Below are 22,488 nucleotides of genomic sequence, written 5' to 3' on the forward strand. Positions count from 1 at the left end.
CTGCCAACTGAAACTCAGAAACTATATGAAAACAACTTTAAAATACTTTTCATACAAATAAAATCAGATCTATATAACTGGATAAAATTCAGTTGCTCATGGGTAGGCCAAACTAATGTGATAAAAATGACAATTCTATCTAAATTAAATTACTTATTCAGTGCAAAAGCAATCAAATTTCTAAAAAATTACCTTTTGAGCTAGAAAAAATGATTAGTTTCATATGGAGGAACAAAAGGTCAAGGGAATTAATGGGGAAAAATGCAAAGGTAGGTAACCCTAATCATATCAGATCTAAAATTATATTATATAGCATCAATCATCAAAACCATCTGGTACTGGCTAAGAAATAAAGTGGTGGATCAGTGGCATGAATGACTATAGTAAGCTGGTGTATGATGAATCCAAAGATTTTAGCTCCTGGTATAAAGATTCACTCTTGATTTAAACAAAAAAACAGGGGTGACTAGGTGGCACAGTGGATAGAGCACCGACCCTGGAGTCAGGAGTACCTGAGTTCAAATTTGGCCTCAGATACTTAATAATTACCTAGCTGTGTGGCCTTGGGCAAGCCACTTAACTCCATTGCCTTGCAAAAAAAAAAAAAACTAAAAAAAAAAACTTCTGGGAAGACTGTATGGCAGAAACTTGGCATAGACCAACATCTCATACCCTATATGAAGATAAGGTCAAAGGGTACCTAGGTGGCATAGTGAAGAGAACACCAGTCCTGGAGTCAAGAGGACCTGAGTTCAAATCCTGCTTCAGACACTTAATAATTACCTAATATGTGACCTTGGGCAAAGTCACTTAACTCTATTGTCTTGCAAAAATCTAAAATAAAATAAACCAAAGATAAGGTCAAAAAGGGTAAGAATTTGGACATAAAGCCAATTAGAACAAGGAATAGTCTGTCAGATTTATGGAATGGGGAGAAGTTTATGACCAAAGAAAAGTTAGAGAATATTATAATTTTGAATACATTAAATTTAAAAGTTTTTGCACAAATGAAACTAATACATCTAAGGTTAAAAGGAAAATGATATAGGTTGGGAAACAATTTTTATAATTAGTGGTTCTAACAAAGGACTCTTTTCTAAATTATATAGAGAACTGAGTCAAATTAATAAGAATACAAGTTATTCCCAATTGATAAATGATCAAAGGATATGAAAAAGCAATTCTCAGATGAAGAAACTAAAGTTATTGGGGCAGCTAGGTTGCACAGTGGATAGAGCACCGGTCCTGAAGTCAGGAGTACCTGAGTTCAAATCCAAACTTAGACACTTAATAATTACCTAGCTGTGTGGCCTTGGGCAAGCCACTTAACCCCATTTGCCTTGCAAAAAACTTAAAAAAGAAAAAAAGAAAGAAAGAAAGAAATTAAAACTATCTATAGTCACATAAAAAATTGCTCTAAATCTTTATTGATTAGAGAAATGCAAATTGAAACAACTCTGAGGTACTATCTCATACCAATCATATTGGTCAATGTGACAAAAAAAGAAAATAATTAATGTTGGAGATGTGGAAACACTGGGATCTTAGCTCCTTAGTGGTGGAGTTATGCACTGATACAGCCTTTCTAGAGAGCTATTTGGAACTACACCCAAAGGCAATAAAATTGTGCATACCCTTTGATCTTATATCCCAAAGAGATCATAAAAGAGGGGAAAAGACCTCATGTACAAAAATATTTATAGCAGCTTTTTTCTCAGTGACAACTGAAAATTGAAGAATGCCCATCAATTGGAGAAATGGATGAGCAAATTCTTTTATATAAATGTGGTGGAACACTTATTCTATAAGAAATCATGACAGAAGGGAATTTAGAATAATCTGGAAAGACACATGAACTAATGCTGAGTGAAGTGAGCAGAACCAGAAGAACATGATACATACTAACAGCAACATTGGGTGATGATCAACTATGATGGACTTGTTCATTTCAGTTGTATGATAATCAAAGGCAATTTTAAAAGACATGTAACAGAAAATGCATCAATATCCAGAGAAGGAACTGTAGAGTTTAAACACCAAAGTTTACTATCTTCAATTTTTAAAAATTATTTCATATATGTATATATGTATATATATATGTAATGTTTTTTCTCCCTAATTTTTTTCCTATTTTAATTTGATTCTTCTTTCACATCATGATTAATATGGATCTATGTTTAGCATGGCTGTACAACCTATGTTAATTTGCTTTCTGTCAGGCAGAGGGGGAAAACAAAGGGAGAGAGGGGGAAAATATGAAATTCCAAACTTTATAAAAGGTGATTGTTGAAACCTACCATTGCGTGTAGTTGGAAAAATACATTTTAAAAAATAATCTATCATGACAATGAGAGTACCATTCAGTTTTATGGGAAAAGGAACAAAATGCTAACAGGAAGCTTGAAGGACAAAAAATGTTCATGTTACCTCACCCTTTAAACATACATACAAAATAATCTATTTTATTAGTATGACATTTGATTCTACTTATCAAATTTCCTTCACCACACTTAATCATCATGTACTTGCTTTATGTTATGATTTCACCCCATTCTCTCTGAATTATAAAATATTGATAATATAGAAGACCCCCCATTCATAGCTTTATCAAGCCTTAATTTTTTAAATTTTTAATTTTTCTTATACCATATATGATAATTTTTTTACTTAATAAATAAAATATTTCTTCTATTTTCAGAGTGTGTGTGTGTATTGAATGCTTAAGAGTCCTGAAATCTTAAATGTTAAACTTTAATATTCAGTCTTGACATCAATTCAGAACTTTCCTTCACATGTTTTATGATCTAATATGTTAGATATGATTTTGTTATGTTTAAATTTAGAATTAGAAGTTATTTTGAGTCCTGCTTTTCCCATCCTTTGAAAGGTTATAGAACTCCAGTTCTGCTTTTTTGCAGAAGTGAGAGGTCCACAAGTGTTAAATATTGCACAGATTTTCAATTTTTTTCAATGTATTGATTAATTATGCTTATTTACTTTCTTTCTTTTGTAAAAAAAAAGCAGGATGACACCCTGAGAAGAGGTGGGGAAGGAATATTTGGGGAAGCTATTGATATTTTGGAAAATATCAATGAAACCTTTTTAAAACAAAACATGTCTTGGCATGCTATTTTATGTAAATACTCAGAAATGCATAATTTTGTGCTAATGTAAGACTTACTGATTTTTATTTTGTGCGAAAAGAGAAAGGTACTACATTGTGAACTTTGTGAATTGCAATGGCAATAAAAGAGATGAATGCACTGTCATTTTTTATTATCAAATTTATGTTAGTGGATTTAAATTGCTTAGCCAATCCTAATGTGAGTTGTTATTGTGGTTGCTGTTGTTATTATTTCTAAATCGACCAGAAAGTGACTGTATTCTAAGCTGATTTAGTCTAATTCATATTATTTTCATGAAATTGTCTCTTTATATGCTTTGTCATCTGTTGTTGCTTCTTATAAGTACAGTTTTGATTACTGATTCTGGTGATTTTGTTTAAAAATGAACAATGTTATTTGGTTGTTTTTAAACTATTTATTTTAGTCAAAGGAAGGTGGTCTAACCATACTAGATCTAAAATTATATCATATAGTGACAGTCATCAAAACTATTTTGTCCTGACTAAGAATAAAGTGGTAGATAAATAGAATAGGTTAGGTACAAAAGACACAGTAGTAATGACCTTGGTAATCTAATGTTTAATAAACCAAAGACTCTAGCTTCTAGGATAAGAACTCAATATGGCGGGGGGGGAAGTTTTTTAAATTTTTTTCCAATTACATATAAAGATAGTTTTTTATGTTCATTTTTTGTTAAAAGTTTGAGATCCTCATTTTCCCCTCCCTCTCTTCCCTCCCCTCTTCCTATGATAATGGATAATCTAATATAGATTATACATGTACAGTCATGTTAAACATATTTCCAAATCAGTCATGTTGTGAAAAAAGAATAAAAACAAAAGGGAAAAAACTGTTAGAAAAGGAAAACATATAACAGATTTTGGAAAGTGAAAATAGTATGTTTTTGTCTGCATTCAGACTCTCTAGTCTTTTTCTCTGGATGTGGATGGCATTTTCCATTTGGATGGAATTTTCCAACACATTTCTTTTAGATCACTGTATTGTTGAGAAGAGCTAAGTCTACCTTAGCTGATAATCACATATTGCTGCCATTAAGTCTTGAAATTTGCACAAAAATATGCATGTCTGAATAGTTACATGAAATACTATGCCAACAGTGATCTCCTGGTTCTTCTGATGTAACTCTGCATCAATTCATGTTGGTCTTTCTAGGTTCTTCTGAAATCTACCTGCTCATAATTTCCCCAAAACAATTGTATTCTTTTATTTTCATATACCATAATTTGTTGAGCCATTCCTGAGTTGATGGGCAACTTCTCATTTTCCTGATCTTTGATAGCACAAAGAGAACTGCTATGAATATTTTTTGTTCATGGGGGTCCTTTTCCATTTTTTATTGTCTCTTTAAGATATAGATCTGTTAGTTGTATTGCAGGATCAAAGGAATGCACAATTTTATAGTCCTTTGAGCATAGTTCTTAATTGTTCTCCAGAAGGGTTGGGTCAGGGGCAGCTAGGTGGCGCAGTGGATAGAGCACTGGCCCTGGAGTCAGGAGTTCCTGAGTTCAAATCCAGCCTCAGACACTTAATAATTACCTAGCTGTGTGGCCTTGGACAAGCCACTTAACCCCATTTGCCTTGCAAAAATCTAAAAAAAAAAAAAAACCAAAAAACAGAATGGTTGGGTCAACTCACAATTCTATCAACAGTGTATTAGTGTCCCAGTTTTTCCATATCCTTTTCTGTCAGGTTAGCATCAGAGTTGTTTCAATTTGCTTTTCTCTAGTAGTGATTTAGAGCATTCTTTAATATTACTATTAATAATTTCATATGACTTTCATCAATAATTCTTTATCTGAAAATTGTCTATTCATGTTCTTTGACCATTTACCAATTGGGAAATAGCTTAAGAACTCACTATTTGACAAAAATTGCTGGGAATATTGAAAAAAAAGTATGGTGGAAACTAGGTGTAGTCTGCCTTTTCCTTCTGTATGTATATATATATATATATATATATATATATATATATATATATATATATTTATGGTCAAAATGTGTACCTAATTTAGACATAAACAGATTAGGAGACCAAGAAATGAAATAGTTTATTTGTCAGATCTATAGAGAGGAATTTATGATCAAAGAAGAGGGAGAGAGCATTTTGAAGTACAAAAATAGATAATTTTAATTACATTAAATTTAAAAACTATTGCACAGACTTTTGCATGAACAAAACCAATGCAGCCAAGATTAGAAGGAAAGCAAAAATCTAAAAAACAATTTTTTATAGCCAGTGTTTCTGGTGAAGACCTCATTTCTAAAATATAGAAATTATTCCCCGAATGATTAATGGTCAAAACATATGAACAGTCAGTTTGTAGATGAAGAAATTAAAGCTATCTATAGTCATATGAAAAATGCTCTAAATTGCTATTGATTAATGAAATGAAATTAAAACAGCTCTGAGATACATATCAAATAGGCTAACATGACACCAAAAAAAATGATGAATGCCAGAGAAGGTACGGGAAAATTAGAACACTGATGCATTGTTGATAAAGTTGTGAATTAATCCAAACATTCTGGAAAGCAATTCTGACTATGCTCAAAGAACTATAAAACTGTGTATATCCTTTGATCCAGCAATACCATATCCCAGAGAAATTATAAAGAACGTACAGGAATATTTATAGCTGCTCTTTTTGTATTGGCAAAGAATTAGAAATTGAAGTGTTGCCCATCAATTGGGAAATGACTGGAAAAAGTTGTGGTAAATGGAGGTTATGGAATACTGATGGTTTCAGAAAAACCTGGAAAGAGATGAACTAATGCTGAGAGAAGTGAGCAGAACAAGAACATTGTACATAGTAACAGCAGCATCATGTGATGATTAATTATGATAGACTGCTCTCTTGATTAATATAAGGATTCAAGATAATTCCAAAAGCCTTATGATGGAAAATGCTATCTGCATCCAAAGAAAGAACTATGGAGTTTGAAGGCAGATTGAACCATATTATAGGCATTTTTTTGGTTTTTTTCTTTCTTGTTTTTTTTTCTTTCTTTTGTTCTGGTTGTTCTTTCAGAACAAGACTGATATGAGAATTTTTTTTATGTTTATACATGTATATCCCAGACTGCTTGCCATTTTGTGAAGGGGTGAGGGGAGGGAGAGAGGGGAAAAAACTCAAAATCTTATAAAAGTGAATTTTGATAACTATCTTTACATGTGATTGGGAAAAAAAAAAGTACTGTCAAATGGGAAATAAGAATGATATTAGGTATTAAATAGACAAATTATGTCCTTTCTGTGCTAAGAATCACTATTGATTTTTTCCCCCACTTTGTTCATCTAAAGGAGTTGATTTTTTAATCCCGGATTTTCTTTCCTAATAATAAAAATTTTGATAATTGAATTAACAACTAAATTATAATTAATGACAGAAATTTCTCTTGCTCTAGAGATGTAAAACTTTTCCTAGGTTTTTCATTTAGTCTTCCATATCATTAAACAAAGAAGGATGACTTTTCAGAATTCAAAATCAAGGCATTTAGAGCTAAGTAAAAAAAGAATTTCAAAAATTTCAAAAGTTATTTTTTTATCAAATTGTAAAATTTTATTTTATTCTGAACTTATGAAATAATCAAGCATTTCTCTAATATAATAGAATAGGAATAAAGATGATTGCCCAAGAAACTACAGATCTATTATAAACAACTTGCTATTTCCTTTAAATTTATAATAGTCACATAACTTTCCCCTCCTCCTTTATTTTCTTCCCTTTCCCCTATCCTTGCCCTAGTGATAGCTATTTTCTTAAATGTTTTATCTGAAATATTATCTTTTAATACTGGAACTATTTTTTTATTAATGGTAGCCATCTTTGGGGTATTGATGGTTTGACTTTATTTTTTTATTTTTTAAAAATTACAATTATGTCCTTTTCTTCCAATTACATGAGGAGGTAGCTTTCTACATTCATCCTTTTGCAAGTTTTTGATTTCCACATTTTTTTTACCCTCCCATCTCTCTTCCCCATGGTAGTGAACAATCTGATGCTGGTTGTAAATGTACAATCATGTTTAATATATTTTATATTAATCATATTAGAAAAGAAGAATTAGAACTAAGCAGGGGGAACCATGAGAAAGAAGAAAACATAAAAGAAATTTTAGAAAATGAAAATAGTATGCTTTGCTCTTCATTCAGACTCCACAGGTTTTTCCCCCTGGATGTAGATGGCATTTTCCTTATCACTTAGGATTGTGCTTGATGACTGAACCTCTGAAAGGACCTGTGTCCATTATAATTGATCTTTTCACAATGTTGCTGTTAATATGTATTTGATATTCTCCTGATTCTACTCACTTCACTCAGCATCATTACATCAAAATCTTTCCAGGTTTGTTTAGCTATTCAACAATTGATGGACATCACCTCAATTTCTAATTCTTTGCCACTGCAAAAAGAGCTGCTTTAAATATTATTGTCCATGTGGATCTTTCCCCCTTTTTATGATCTCTTTGGGATATAGACCTAATAATGCCATTGCTGCATCAAAGGGTATGCATAGTTTTATTGCCCTTTGGGCATAGTTCCAAATTGTTCTCCAGAGTGATTAGATCAGTTCACAACTCTACCAATAGTACATCAGTGCTCCAGTTTTTCCACATACTCTCCAAAATTGATCATTTTTCTTTTTTATCATTTTAGTGTGAGGTGATACCCCAGTTATTTTAATTTGCATTTCTCTAATCAATAACGATTTAGAACATTGTTATATGATTATAAACTAATTTCTTCATCTGAAAACTATTTGTTCATATAACTATATATTTAAAATGAATAGCAAATTGTACATAATACATTCAGTTTCATGTACAATCATCTTTTTTTGTACTGTTATGGAAACTAAATTTGGAAACTGTTATGGCATAAATTAAAAATTAAATAAATGACATAAAAAAGTGTGAGAATTCCAAAACCCTTTACTTTTAACTTCAGACTATCAGCTTTATTTAGGACTGGTCAAGGGGTTGAATCTTCAGATCACAAATTCATGCTGATTCTGTAAAAATAATCATCAGCAACCTTTAATTTGACAGAGAGGGCAAAATGAGATGAGTTTTAAAAGTTCTGTTCTATGTTGCCCGGACCTGCATTTTTCAAAACCACATGCCTAGTTGGCTCACATTGGTGTTTGTGTTTGGTGGTTTTCACAGAAATGCCAAAGACTGAATAGAGTTGTTGTTGCTGTTTAAAAACAGTTCTAAAAATGTTGCCAAGATATAGTTACTTTGTCCTGAATTGCTTGCAAAATGCTTTTTTTCTTTTTTGGTCTGAACATGTCTGTGATTTGATTTATGAAGGGAGATTCCCATAAACAACTTCTCTTTCTCAATGTAATTCTATAACTATTAGTGGTTCTTAGACATTAAATACCTTTCCCAGGATCACCCAGCCAGTCTAAGTAAGAGAAGATACTTGGACCCTGGTCTTTGGGTGCCACATCTATCCTTTTTGCCAAAGATAAGTGAAAAATATAGAAGCAATATGAAGGATTAGAGATCAGTGATCTCATTTTAATTCTATTTTGCCTATGAACAACAATGTAACTAATCAAAAGGAAGTTTAATGGTATCATTTTATCTTTCCTTCTCTTTTTTCTTGGTAAGAGATTAGTAAAAGATGGGAAAGTGTATGAGTAGTAAAGATAATTTAATTAGAAGAAGACTAGCATGAATTAATGAAGATTATAGAAATAGTGAATTAGAATATTTTAAAGGAAAGTCATTTTGTTTGCTTCTAAACATATAAAGTAAAAACTAATCACTCACAAAATATTACTGGATAGAGAGACCTTACCAAATTTGTCTTAATGAACAAAAGTTTAATTTAATTATAATAAAAGCTGATTACATAAAAAATCATTGTGTTAGTATTTTAATAGTTTAAATTTAGGGTAATTCTAAATATATTGTACATGGTCTTTTTATGCTATTGATTTGATAGTAACTCGATTTCTTCAAAGTGTCATACTAATAAATGTCATACCAATTCTCAACAAACTGGACTTGTGGCTTCACGAGTTACTCCCCATGTCTAGAGTACCCTTTTTCCTCATACATATCTATCTGAATCCTTGTATTCCTTCAAGGTTTGGGATTCTTACGTAATACCTTCAGTTGGAAGTAAATTCTCCTTCAATGAAACCACAAAAGTGCCTATTCAAAATAAAAAAAAAAACAACACCAGTACATTATATCAGGAGAAGCCTTATGTGCACATATAGGTTTTGGATGTTCTTTTAAAAAAGATGTCTTGTGATTTCTTCCAGGTAGTAGTCTCACAGTGAAAAAATCCCATTTTTCATAAACTTTTCTTGAAGTAATAATTTTATAGAATGCCCTGGGTTATTGACCAAGGTTACAATAATGAGTATAAAAAAAGAGAATAATCCAGATCTATCTTTCTCCAAGCTGAGCTTTCTACCTAATATACTCTCATGTAATTATCTTACTTAAATCACTCTTTATTTGCTTATCTATGTACTTGATGTATGCCTCTAGTAAAAATGTAAGTTCCTTGAGAATAGGGAATATGTAATTTTTGTCTTTGTATCATAGTGTTTTGTTAGTGGTAGATTCCAAATGAATGTTGTTAAATTGAGTTGACATTCAGATCATCCACATTAGTGGAATCCACATTAATTTGATTGATAAAGGGGGGGAAAGTAATACTTTACTTTTTAGAAGGAAATTAAATCAATTTTCAATACTTTCCCCCCATTTGAAACTTATCTTTCACATTTGAAAGGTATCGTGTTGTAGTACTTTTCATTAATTTGAGAGAAAGGAGGAGACATATACACCTCAAAGAGCTCAAAACCAGAACTGATGTTTTCTGAATTGTTGGCAAAGATGAAATGCAAATGAAAAGAAAAAAATTCCTAGTTGATACTAGCTTTTGATTTTCAGTATCATCCTTAGCAGTAGCAGATTAGCTTATTCTATTCCATGAAAATAGCAGACAATACAAAAATATTCTGGAGAATTAAGTAACAGATGGTTCAAAATATACTGAAAAAATATTTTGAATTTCAACAGATTTGAGCAATCTTAAAATGTTTGTAATCATTCATTAGGAGCTAATGTCTCAATATGTTTTTCTTTTAGGTATGGCTGGATCTTTTAAAACCTATTGTGAAACAGATCAGAAGTAAGTATATTTATTTATTTAGCAATGCTGGTAAATGCTTTCTATAGTTAAACATAGAGTCTTAGGAGAGTTTAGTGGTCTTTTTTTTCAGGGGGGGGTGGAATCTTTTTGGTTGCCTTTCATCATCCAGCATGCTATGATCTTTGTAAATTATACTGTTTTAATTATAACAAGTTGGCAATCAGAACCTGACTTTACAAACCAAAACTGTCTATGATTAGTAACTACTACATATTATTAAGCCAAAGGATCTTTTGTTCATTCAGACATGTGTACAGATGTATGCACATACACACATACATATTGACATTTATTACTAGCTTCTTGGAGGAGGAAAAAGTAAGGAATTACTCATGCAATACTTTTTTAGCTCTCATATCCTATTGCCACCTCTACATCTCACCTTTTTAAAAAGCTTATAAAATTAAGGTGTGAAGAATTAAATTCATGTTTTTTAATATCAAGTGTATAAACCTAGGCTGTGATTTTTTCTTTATTACAGGCAGCTCTCTGATAACAGGCCCATCTTCATTCTTTCCCTTTAAATTTTGTGTTGACAAGGAAAATATGAACAGAGAGGAAAGGGGGCAGAGGGGACACTGATAAAAGAGGGAGTAGAAACGAGAGACAGAGACAGAGAAAGACAGACACAACAGGAAGAGAGGGGAAAGAAATAGGAAGAGCAGAGACAGATACAGAGATGGGGGAGGAAGAGACTCACAGAGAGAGAGAGAGAGAGAGAGAGAGAGAGAGAGAGAGAGAGAGAGAGAGAGAGAGAGACTGACTGATTGTGAAAGAATGGGAGGGTGAGGGAAGCTTTCTTCTTCCCACTCTTTTTTCTCTCTGTATTCAGGGTCAGTGACAGGTCTCAAATGGTCAGTCTCAGTCATCCTCATAACCCCAGTGGCTTTCAGCTTATTCAGCAGCAACATGAGTATCATTCCTTTAGATGAACAAAGCACACAGTTATTTATGAAGATTGTCTTTATGTCTGCTAAATCCCCTCTGGGATTTTCTACAGTAGCAAATATCTAGGAAATACACAACAAAGCACAGGTATGATATGTGCTATGTATTTTCTCATAATTTAAGCCATGAATATAGAAAATGAGATATGCTCATTCACTTACCTAGTTAACAGTTATTGGGATTGTTTAACAATTTTTTTATTTCATATAGGCAAATATGAGAGGACACATTAATCCTTGTCCTAAGGAAATTTACAACCTAGAAGATATGACCAAATCATTCAATTTTCATATGAAATAGTCCCTTTTTTAGTGTTGTAAAGATGCCTATTTAATGAGTCTACATGAAATTCAGGTTATCAAAATCTTCACAATACACCTTCATTTCAGAAGTGGTTTGCCCTTATCAAATATATTGAGGTATAACCTTTTTAAGATTTGCTTTTCCCTCTTTTTTCAGTTGCTTTGATTTGATCGCAGGGTCAGAGGGGTCTTATTGTGATTACCATTATTGTCTATTTAGTTTTGGCATATTATTTAGCTTCCATGGAAATAATTAGAGGAGTTTGAGTGTCTCACCCTTTGACTATATTAGACATATAGTATAGTAACTGAGATAGTAGTGTTCACTTTGAATAAACCTACAGAAAAAACCTTCTGTTCAACTTTTTATGAATTTATTACTGAGAGTATTTTATTTTTGTATTTAGGGTCTCTAGTTTTTGAATTTGGGGGAAGATGCTTTACCTTCAGTTTACCTTCTATCTATTGTCTAAAAATTTGTATGTGATCATCAAAAATTTGAATCTAGTGCCATACCTCTTGTGACAAAAGAAAGCAGGATTAAATCTTTGTCATTTCTATTTCCCTTGGAAAATTTATGTGAAAGTTTTATTTATTGATATGTACTGTGATATGTGGGTTCAGTTCCAACATTTAAATCTTGAACCTGATGGGAGACTTCACATGATTCAGACAACAAAATCCTAAACTGTGACCTGTTTTACACAATGCATCCATTTAATGTTTTATGGCAAAATCTAGAAAATAAAATTTTCCTTTTTGCATCTTAGTAGCATGCTCTTTCTAATATACTTGACTGAATATTAAATAAATTACAGAAAAATTGAAAAATCAAGAGTTTATTTCAGTTTTCATTTATGTCCTTTTTTAAATTTAAAACAAGTATTTGTTATGGAATTTTCCATTTCTGGGACATTATGGAAGTTCTGTTTACTTGGAAATTAAGGTTTCACATAGAGAACCTAAAAATGACCTCTTTTCCTTTTTTCTTTAGGGCCAAAGCATGTTGTTGTTAAATTTGTGGTGAAATTTTTTCCACCTGACCATGCTCAACTTCAAGAAGAACTTACAAGGTTGGTGTTTAAGTAATAGTTTGTAGTGACAGTTGTATAGTTTTTATGATATTTGCTTAATCAACATTTTCTTTCATATTTAACCCACAACTTACATGTAATAAATTTAACCTTTGTATCTAGTATTTTTATCAAAAGTATTTTACGTGGATTAAATGTGATTAAACCTCAGATGTTTTGCATGTTTGCTTCTTCATTAGACATTCTCTTTCATCTTAGAACAATCCTAGTAATTCATTTCTGAAGTTCCAGTAAATCTCAGTAACAATATAATCTTCATGTATATTAAGGAAAATCAGTGAGGAAGAAGAGAAAGGATTTAGTGAATTGAGATCTTACTCCTGGAATCAGGAAGATCTGAGTTAAGTCTCTGATACATACAGGTTGTTTATAATTTATCCTCCCAGTAGGCAGTTCTCTGAGACCATCAAGTTGCAAAGATACAGTTTATTGATAGAAGTTCTACCATGGAAACTCCCTATTCTACTGAAAACACAATTCTGGTTTTTTTTTAGTTATTTTGCAATGCTTTAGGGTATCTGGAATTTCATCTATACACATACTACCTCATAATATAGATCTCTTCCCACACATGATTGTCCTCTTATCCTGTGCTATGTCTGTTAACTTTTACAGAAACTACCTAAAATATCTATTGATATCTTGATAGAGTGTATACTCTTCTCCAGAGATGAGACAGTCTTAAATATCATTATTCTCAATAATTTGTTTTTCTGCTTATTATCAAAGAATAGTAATACTTGACCTATGTGTATGAGCATGAAGCTCACTCATTTCAGGGCCAGCATTTTCTTTTGTTCACATTTCTTTCTAATTCTTCACAGTGCTTAAGCACTTACATAATCAATGAATTTTTGTTGAATGAATGAATAACCTAGTAGGGATGGTACTTTTTGTATTTTCACAAGTAACTATTTGATTCACTGTTATCAGTTTAATACTAAAGAAAGCAACCATTAATGGAGCAAAATCTTGGTTTGAAACTCTTGACTTCACATCAGTCTTTGGGGAATTTTTTTTTATTTTTGATGCTCTAAATTTCGATAAGAAGTGATAAGGTATAGCAAATATGGTAAATAATTCATTTAGTAAGACCTGGGTTCAAATTCCACCTCAGAAACTCATTAACTATATGAACATCATGTCATCTCTCCATTCTGTTTTGTTGGTGGTGGTGTTTTTAAAACTAGAAGAAGAATAATGCCAGTAGGCTTCTTGTGAAAAGTGAGATGTGTGTCAAGAGCTTTGGAAAAATTTTAATGTACTATTTGCATGATAGGTTTTTATCATTATTACTTTGAGGGATAAGTACCCTTTAGACAAGTTTCAGGTCATTTGGAGGAAACTTTCCTACCCATCCCTAGGGAGAACTTATAATAACTCACCATCTTTGGGGATGATATTTAACTTGTGAAAACAGTCAGCTGCTTTAGACATATTGTAAGAATTATTCTGAAAGCCTTTATTAAACACTTACTGCACATTAGGCACTATGCTAAATAACCAGGGATACAAAAAAAAAGACAAAAACAGCCCATATTCTCAAGGGTCTTACACTGTAATGAAAGAGACTATATGGAAATAACTGTTTATACATTGTTCTATATAGATAGTAGCCAATGTCACCAATGAATGAAAAACTATTCTGTTATACAATTTTGGTTTACCTTGGCAATGATGCTTCATTTTTCATTGAATCTTTTGATTCAAGTTTATGAGGTGTGGGAATAAAAGTTATGTTACTTCCATTATTCTGTTTTTGTATGGTCACTTTTGAACATTCCTTTTTTTGGGAAAAGTAGAGGGAAAGAATCCAGTTCAATGTGGATAGTTTTTTTTAATTTTCCCCCTATTGAGTTTCTTGATTTATACAATCTTGAACACCTTACTGTCATCAAACCAAACCTGTGTGAGTTCTGTGCCAGCTTCTCTATCAGAACAGATAAACATCTGTAGTTGTACATTCTCAGTTTAAGGTATTGAGTTTGCTTTCTTCCGGCTCTCACTATGACCATTAGAAAAACAAATTTCCCACGAGAAAATTCTTCTAGTACAGTATAGAATAAAACTGATATGAAATTTCTGATCTATTATAATCTGATGACAGCAACCAACTGGTGTTAGAAAGTAAATAACATCTGTTCAATATTGAAATGCTTGACTATCAGAACCACCACACTGCCAAATTCTCACATCAGCAAAATTAGACTATAAACCAATTAAGGCATCACCTTCTTTCACATTATGAGAGTTTCATGATGCTTTCAGTGTCCCAAATATGGACTTTATAAAACAATTCAGAAGGCATTAGAATTGAGCTGAATATGAACTATTCTAATAGTTCCATTAATCCTCTGATTATTCAAGAATTGTTTCTTTCTTCCTATTTATACAGACATAAGAAGGAGTTGGATTGAACTTTTCTGTTGAACAAGAAGTAAAATTCCTTCATGTTTATTAAATAGCACATTCAATTTGCATGAAAACCTATAGTTCCTTTATGTCTAAAAGAGAAAACAGGAAAAATATGTAAAACTGTTTTTCTTTATGGAATACTGAATCATTTCTTTTGTGTTGACCAGCCTTAGCATATTTCTTTGTGCAAAGTATCTTTCTGTCACAAGGAGCATATTTTCCCTTAAAACAGTCACTGATCCCCCCTCTCCAGCTGGCTAAGAATTTCCTTGTGACTGGGGTGGATACTATTTGAAGTGACTGCTGCAGTTTGCTGACAGATTGAAGCATCAAGTGTTTGCTGTTGTTTCTTCAGACTAGCAGAGAAGTTAGGAATTTCTCCTGTGAAACACACATGCAAAAAAAAATGGGACGGAAATTAGATGAGTCCCAGGCGAAGCTAATTAAAATAGAAAATAAAAAAGCAAAAGCATCAAAATCAGTGTTACTACAACTGTTAGATTCCCTCTTTCCTACTCAAATTAAGAAGAGAAGGCAATTTTGGGCTATTATCACCAACCAAACCTGCCATTTAAGATTTAATTCTTCTGGAATGACATATTATCATTTTGTTTACAGGGTAATTTTGGCAAGCATCTGACTGTGATGTTGTTAAACAACCAAAAACAACGTTCAGTTCTTAGTTTTGATTGTGTCAGAATCAATCAGCAAATATTTATTTGATACTTATGTACTAAACCCTTGGATAGAAATAAATTGTCTCTCTTTTCAAGGAACTTTATGTTCTATTGGAGTAGGAGGATGGGTAAGTATATTATTTGAAATAAATATAAAACGATGGGAAAAGGGAGATAGACCAACACCTAAGTAACTAAAGAAAAGAAAATCTTCATTCCGAAGTCCTAAGGATTTTGTTAATTCTTTAATGTCATAAATGCTTTCAAAGTATGTGAGGAATTTCATTGAACTCCTTGAGGAACCTTTGAGTGAATTTCATTAAGAATAATATTTATACCTGCAGACAAGTTCTGGTAAAAGATTGGGATCAATCTGGCATCAGATACCTGCCAGAGCCTCAGAAAACAAGGATCTCCAGGCAGCCTACAACAGCCTCATGCTACTCTCCAATTTAGTCATCCCATTGTCAACAGAGTACCCCACCTATAGTAGAGCATTCTGAGCTCCTATTAGTCTGATCAGCTACGGTCAAACATAGTCTTAACTTGATTCCAAAACACTATAAACTTGATATAATTCTTCAAGAACAAATGACAACCAACCAACCAGTCATTTATATACTCAGTCTCTATAAATATCCAGGTCTTAGTACTAATGCAGAATTGAAACTCCATAGAGGAGAATTTTGGAGTTTAGATGTGTTTTTTTGTGAAGAACAGTTTAGAACTTTTCAAACAGAATAGTGATTTCCATTTTACATTGAACAAGAATCTTATAGTATCACCAAAAAAAAAAAAAAACAAATAAGAAGAGTCACAGAAAGTTGGGTTGGGGCAGAGTTTAGAGAGAGATTGGAAATTGCTTTCTTAAGGATTGACTTTTCTTTACCTCTCAAAAGGCACACTTTCAAAATCAGAAACTTGCAACTTACATAATGACTACTTCCAGATTAGCAAACCTATAATTCTCTCCATGAATCTTTTCCTGATCACTTAATTGTAAAAAATATAAGGAACATATTTTTGAAATGGTTAATACTATAGAATATGAAAGATTTTTACTGCAATATGGTCTTTTCCTTTTTATTTGATAAAGAATTTGGCCATGTAAAAGTGAATGTCAACATATTGAAATGTTAATGTATTTTTAAATAAATAAGGTAATCATTGTATAAAATGAGGTCATTGTATATTTTTCCTTCCTCTTTGTGTCTCTGAACTACGGAGTCAGAATTATATACATATATATATATGTATATATATATATATACATATACATATATATATATATATATATATATATACACACACACACACACATTACTGAGTTTATTTATATCCTATTTCTTCTCTTGGTTCTTTTTTTCCCTTTTCTTAATAGATAGAATCATGGGCAGAAACTATGTATATCTGTATAAAATGTTGATGCTAGGAAAAATTTTAAGAGCTAGCTTTAGATCTTAAATTTGGAGCTCAAAGACCCTGGGGCACATTTAATAATAGGCATTAGATGACATTATTTTGAGTTTTTATCGGAAATTATTGAGGGGGCAAATGTTGGAGAATGGACCACCTTTCGCATCACCACAGGCAGCAAATACTAACTAGCCACCTATGGTAGCTAGATGAGTACTATGACAGATGAACCTAAGAGTCTTGAAAGTGACAGCATGGTCCTCAATGCCATTATCTGGGGAAGCTTCTCTTATGTCAAGGGGACTAGTCTTCTCCACCAGCTGCCTACAGGGCAAACAAACCGATCTACCTGAAGCAGTAGGATACACTGAAGGAGAGATAGAAGATAACATGTGCCAGATTAGTCAAATCATCACTACAACCTTGATCACTCTCTTCTCTCAGATGCCACTGGGGACAGATTTAGGAGCCTTGGGAATAACCATCCATGCTTCTAGCATATTCCCTTTAGCCTTCACCCTGTGAAGATGCAACTAGGTAACTGCTCCTGCAGGTGTAACAGTTTCAGCTACTGAAGACTCAGAAGAGAAGGAATTTGCCACCAAAACCCTTGGAATTGTCAAGTAGTTCAACTTCAGAAATTTATATAATTTCATCGATAGAAATTGCATTAGAGAAGAGACCTTGAACTGCTAAGACCTCAGAACCTTTTCCTCTTATTTGGAGCTGAAACTTCCATACATGCTGTCTCCTCATTAGGATGTGAGCTCTTTGAGAAAAGGGATTTGGTAGAAATGTTTTAAAACAATCTTATATAAAGTCCTTAGTGAATACTTATTTATTCCTCCTTCCCTCCTCTCCTTCTTCCCTCTCTACATTCCTCCTTTGTTCTTCTGTTCATATTCCTTCCTTCCTAGTTAAAATTTTTATTAACGTTTGCTAAACTAAATGGGAAATGATCCTAGAGAAGATGACTATTCTGGTTAAGACTATAACTTTCAAAGTATAACACAACTATTTCTCATTTTTAAAACATTTATTATGTGTTTATTACTTAATTTTTTTCTCAAGAAAACATGGAGTGGTACTGGAACTGACTTTCATTTACTAATGCGACCTTGTACAAGTTATTTCACATCTTGGACTCTCTATTTCCTAATCTATAAAATAATATTTGTACAAGATTATCAGGATCAAATGAGATAAAGTATATCATCTGTATCGTGACTAGAACTGGAAGTGACTTCAGAGACAATTTAATCCAACCCTTCATTTTATAGATAGGGACACTGAGATATAAGGAGATTAAATGACTTTCCTAAGGTAACACTGATAGGATTAATAGGAGGCATATAAGTGTAGGCTATCATTTTTATTCTTAGGCAAGTTAAATACTTATGTTGTCATTACTCATGTGTAGAATTTAATTATAATGAATGTCAAGTCTAAATTATTCTTTGTTTTGGATTTGGTTTTAAGCCCAAGGATTTTTTTCACAGTTTTTTCTTTGGTTTTTAACTATGTGGAGGACACATTGCCAAGGGAAAGTCTAATCTTGGTGTCTCTTTTCCTGGGCTTGGTTGATTCATATGCTCCCATCTGTGTATTTGCAGGTACCTGTTTGCTCTGCAGGTGAAGCAGGACCTGGCTCAGGGCAGGCTGACATGTAATGAAACCAGTGCTGCACTCTTGATCTCACATATTGTACAATGTAAGTCTCATTCTTTTTTCTTTAAAAATTAGATGGGGGTATGACCCAGGAGTTTGGCACATAAATTGTCATGCTCTTCCAACACTGTCTTCACTGGGATGAGTGTGTCTGTGTCTGTGTCTGTTTGTGTAACCACTTAGACATGTCTGTTTTAATGAGATAGAGTAGAATAAAATGAAACATAATGTATCAAATCTATATTCTGATGTTTCTATGGACTATTCCTTACTACTGTCTGAAGAATATTTGAAAAAATGACACAGTTTGTATTATTTGCCTGGATTCCTATTTTTGTATTGAGATTAGTTATTTATCATAATCACTTAGAGGAAAAACTACCACCAATTCATCCTTTATTTTCTGTTGTCTAAAATAAAACAGGGTACTTAGAATGGCTGATTGAAACTTAATGATTTCTGAAGTTAGGTATTTTAACTTGTTTTAATCTAGAAATATTAGAAATGAGATTATGGTCATTCCCATTGAAACCTACTGATAATCTATCAGAGCTGTTTTTAATCAGGCAACTTTAAATCACAGGTATTTGAAGTTGAATGCATGCCTTCTGTTTTTAGGGAGGTCACTTAATAAAAATCAAATGTGAAGCATTTAAGCTTTGCCAAAAGAAGATAAGAATTGTCTTGTCTTATCGTTTTAAATTACCCATGTATAAAATGTAGTACTCTGTTCAGCCCTGCCAAATTCAAATTACTGCCCAGTTAAGAAGCTTGTCTTGGTTCTCAAGAGTAGCACCTTTTTCACTTGAGTGGGAAAAACTCATTGTTTTTATCCAATAAGATACAATATTTGAAAGAACTTTCCTTCTTAATCTTTTCTTTGGATAGTTGCTGACACATCTGTTCACTTAAATTGTCTTCTATTTTATGTTAGTCAATATTTATTTGGCATCAACTGAATTTAGTGAGGGCTAGGTGCTTTCTCTTTTTTTGGTTTAGAACAATCTTGAAAACAGACAAACGCACATAACTACCTATGGATTTGTATTTCTTTTAGTTTGAGGTTTGGTAACATTTTGTGTTTCAGAAGAAATTTTATTCCACTTTTAATGGGCCAATCACGTATATTGTTATAGATGCAGGCAATGTTTTAGTACAAAGTGAATTCCCCTCCCTCTTTGGCATTCCCTCAGCTAAAATAATTTATTGCTCTTCCTACATAATGTGAAGTTCGAAAACATGATTTGTTTATCTCAGTGGTAACTTCATGAAAAATGACTGAAGTATCTTTTTTCTTTATTTTATTTTGGAAGAGAAGCATGCTTATAATGGTGGGATGGGAAAGAAAGAATATTCTCTCAATTCTACTTGATTTTCATACATTTTTTCCCCTTTGCAAGGAGTGCTAAATTGATTTTCCACTGCTCTAGAAAAGCATCCATGAATTTCATTCATCTCAGGAATAACCACATAAATTTTTTTTTGTTAACATAGAGTTCCCAAGTACCAGTTTAATATAATAAAATATGCTTGCTTATATAAAAGCTGAGAATTCACAAAACTCCAGAGAACCTTTTTTTGTCCTTTTTTTGCTCTATCCACCTATCTTCTAAGGATTTAGTATGGCATTAAAAAATTATAAATCTTGAATTCTCTAAAGGAAATGTAATATTGAAGTTTAGAAGTGCCTATTTTTCTGTATATTTAGCATATAGTCATGAAAATATATACATCTTCCTTTGATTATTATTGAGCATCTAGAACCTCCTTTGCAATTCAGACATACTGAATCATTTAAAGGGGAAAAAATCCTCAATGGAAATTTATGTGGTTTGTTCGTATTGTTAGATGTTTCATTCATAATTATTGCAAAAATGGAGGGAGGTGGTGCAGTGGATAGAGCACTGACCCTGGAGTCAGGAGGACCTGAGCTCAAATCTGGACTCAGACACTTAATAATTGCCTACCTGTGTGACCTTGGGCAAGTCACTTAACCCCATTGCCTTAAATAAATAAAATTATGGCATAATCCTGTAAGAATACCAGTAGGATTATCAAACTCATCCTAAACTGAGACTAACCAAAAAAAAAAAAACACCAACTAAAAACAATATTGGAAGAAAGAGAAGGATCTAGGATAGAAGTGGACTGATATTCCTGAAATTATAAAGAAGAAAGAGCTGCTCAATTATTATTTTTCTATTATTTTCTGTCAAAGAAAACAATCTTTGTATTGGAAAGGACAGGACCAAACTGACATTGAGGATATAAGTGGAGAGGTAATAAGAGAGCACCTATGGCACTTGATGAATTCAGTTGAGCAGGGACCAAAGAATTACAACCCAGGCTCCTAAAAGAACCAGCAGAGGTGATTGCTACTACATCAATATTTCTGGAACACAGATATAACTGTGCCATGCTCCCCTCAAACATTTTCGGTGACTTTCTTATGCCTCTAGAATGAAATACTAAATCCTCATTCTGATATTTAAAGCCTTCCAGAACCTAGCTCCTATCTACTTTCCAGTTTTATTTCATGTTACACAACTTTACACACTCTTCAGTTCAGACAAGTTTGCCTACTAGCTGTTCCCCATACATGTGATATTTCATATTGTGTCTTCATTCCTTTCCATAAATGGTCCTATGCCTGGATTCCATTCCCTCTTCACTTAATCTCTGGTTTCTTTCAAAGTACCATTCAGGTGCTATCTCTTAAAATAAGATTTTTCTTCATCACCCTCCCCCCCCCCATTTAATAACACTCTCTATAATTTTATCCCTCTGTTTAATTTGTATGTACTTTTATACACAATGTATCCCATTTTTACCCTTATCTACTCTCCATCAAAATGTAAGGTCCTTGAGGAAAACAATTTTAAAATATTTTTCTCACTTAATAAACGTTTTTGGAATTGAATTGAGTTGCTGAGTCAACATTTGATAGTGAAAAGATTGTACAGAACAAGTGAGGTCTAGCAGGACCAGAAAAAGTAAATGCTTTTAATAAAGGGAATAATAAGAAGAGTTGTTATGTAGTACTTGAGGGAGAAGCCACTGAAATACTATTTGAATCTTGGCAAAATTCTAGGATGTAATCATTAAAGACAGCAGTGATCACTAAGAGGCAACATACTTCTATCAAGAAGAAGTTTATTTTAGCACCAGTTTTCTTTCATTTTTAACAGGGTTAGGGAGATGCATAGCTGTAGACTTCTTGAAAGCTTGGGATAAAGTTTCTCCATGCTCTTCTTATAAGAAAGATGAAGCTATGTTGACTATAAAGTCAACTTTAGTTTACTTTGAAAGATAGCAGAATGGCTGGGCTCAGAGACTATTCATTAATATCTCAATGCCAGCATTGATTGGAGTAACCCAAAGATTTGTGATAGTTAACAGTTTTATGTGTATGATAATTCATAGCTTTATCAATGACTTTATATGGATAAATGCTTAGAAAATTTGAAATAACAAAATACTGGAGCAAATAGCAAACACTTTGACAGATTGAGGATCTGAAAGGTTTTGACGAACTGTAACATTTGAGAGGGATTTAATAAGATAAAATTCACTAAAAATAAATGCTTATGGGCATTATTTTCAACTTCCTATCCCATAGGCATCTCAGTTCTGCCCAAA

General features: G+C 32.6%; 1 protein-coding gene across 4 annotated transcripts in view; it reads left to right on the top strand.

The window, feature by feature from the left end:
* FARP1 (FERM, ARH/RhoGEF and pleckstrin domain protein 1) overlaps nucleotides 1-22,488 on the top strand; it is a 331,424-nt gene that overhangs the window by 209,662 nt on the left and 99,274 nt on the right. For all 4 annotated transcript variants that reach the window (XM_074191932.1, XM_074191931.1, XM_074191930.1 and 1 more), the window contains exons 4-6: nucleotides 10,266-10,308; nucleotides 12,574-12,652; nucleotides 18,795-18,892. In XM_074191932.1, coding sequence (XP_074048033.1) covers nucleotides 10,266-10,308; nucleotides 12,574-12,652; nucleotides 18,795-18,892 — 220 coding nt within the window. The remainder of the gene's footprint in view (nucleotides 1-10,265; nucleotides 10,309-12,573; nucleotides 12,653-18,794; nucleotides 18,893-22,488) is intronic.

Source organism: Macrotis lagotis, chromosome 6 (assembly GCF_037893015.1).
Source record: "Macrotis lagotis isolate mMagLag1 chromosome 6, bilby.v1.9.chrom.fasta, whole genome shotgun sequence".
Lineage (NCBI taxonomy): Eukaryota > Metazoa > Chordata > Mammalia > Peramelemorphia > Peramelidae > Macrotis > Macrotis lagotis.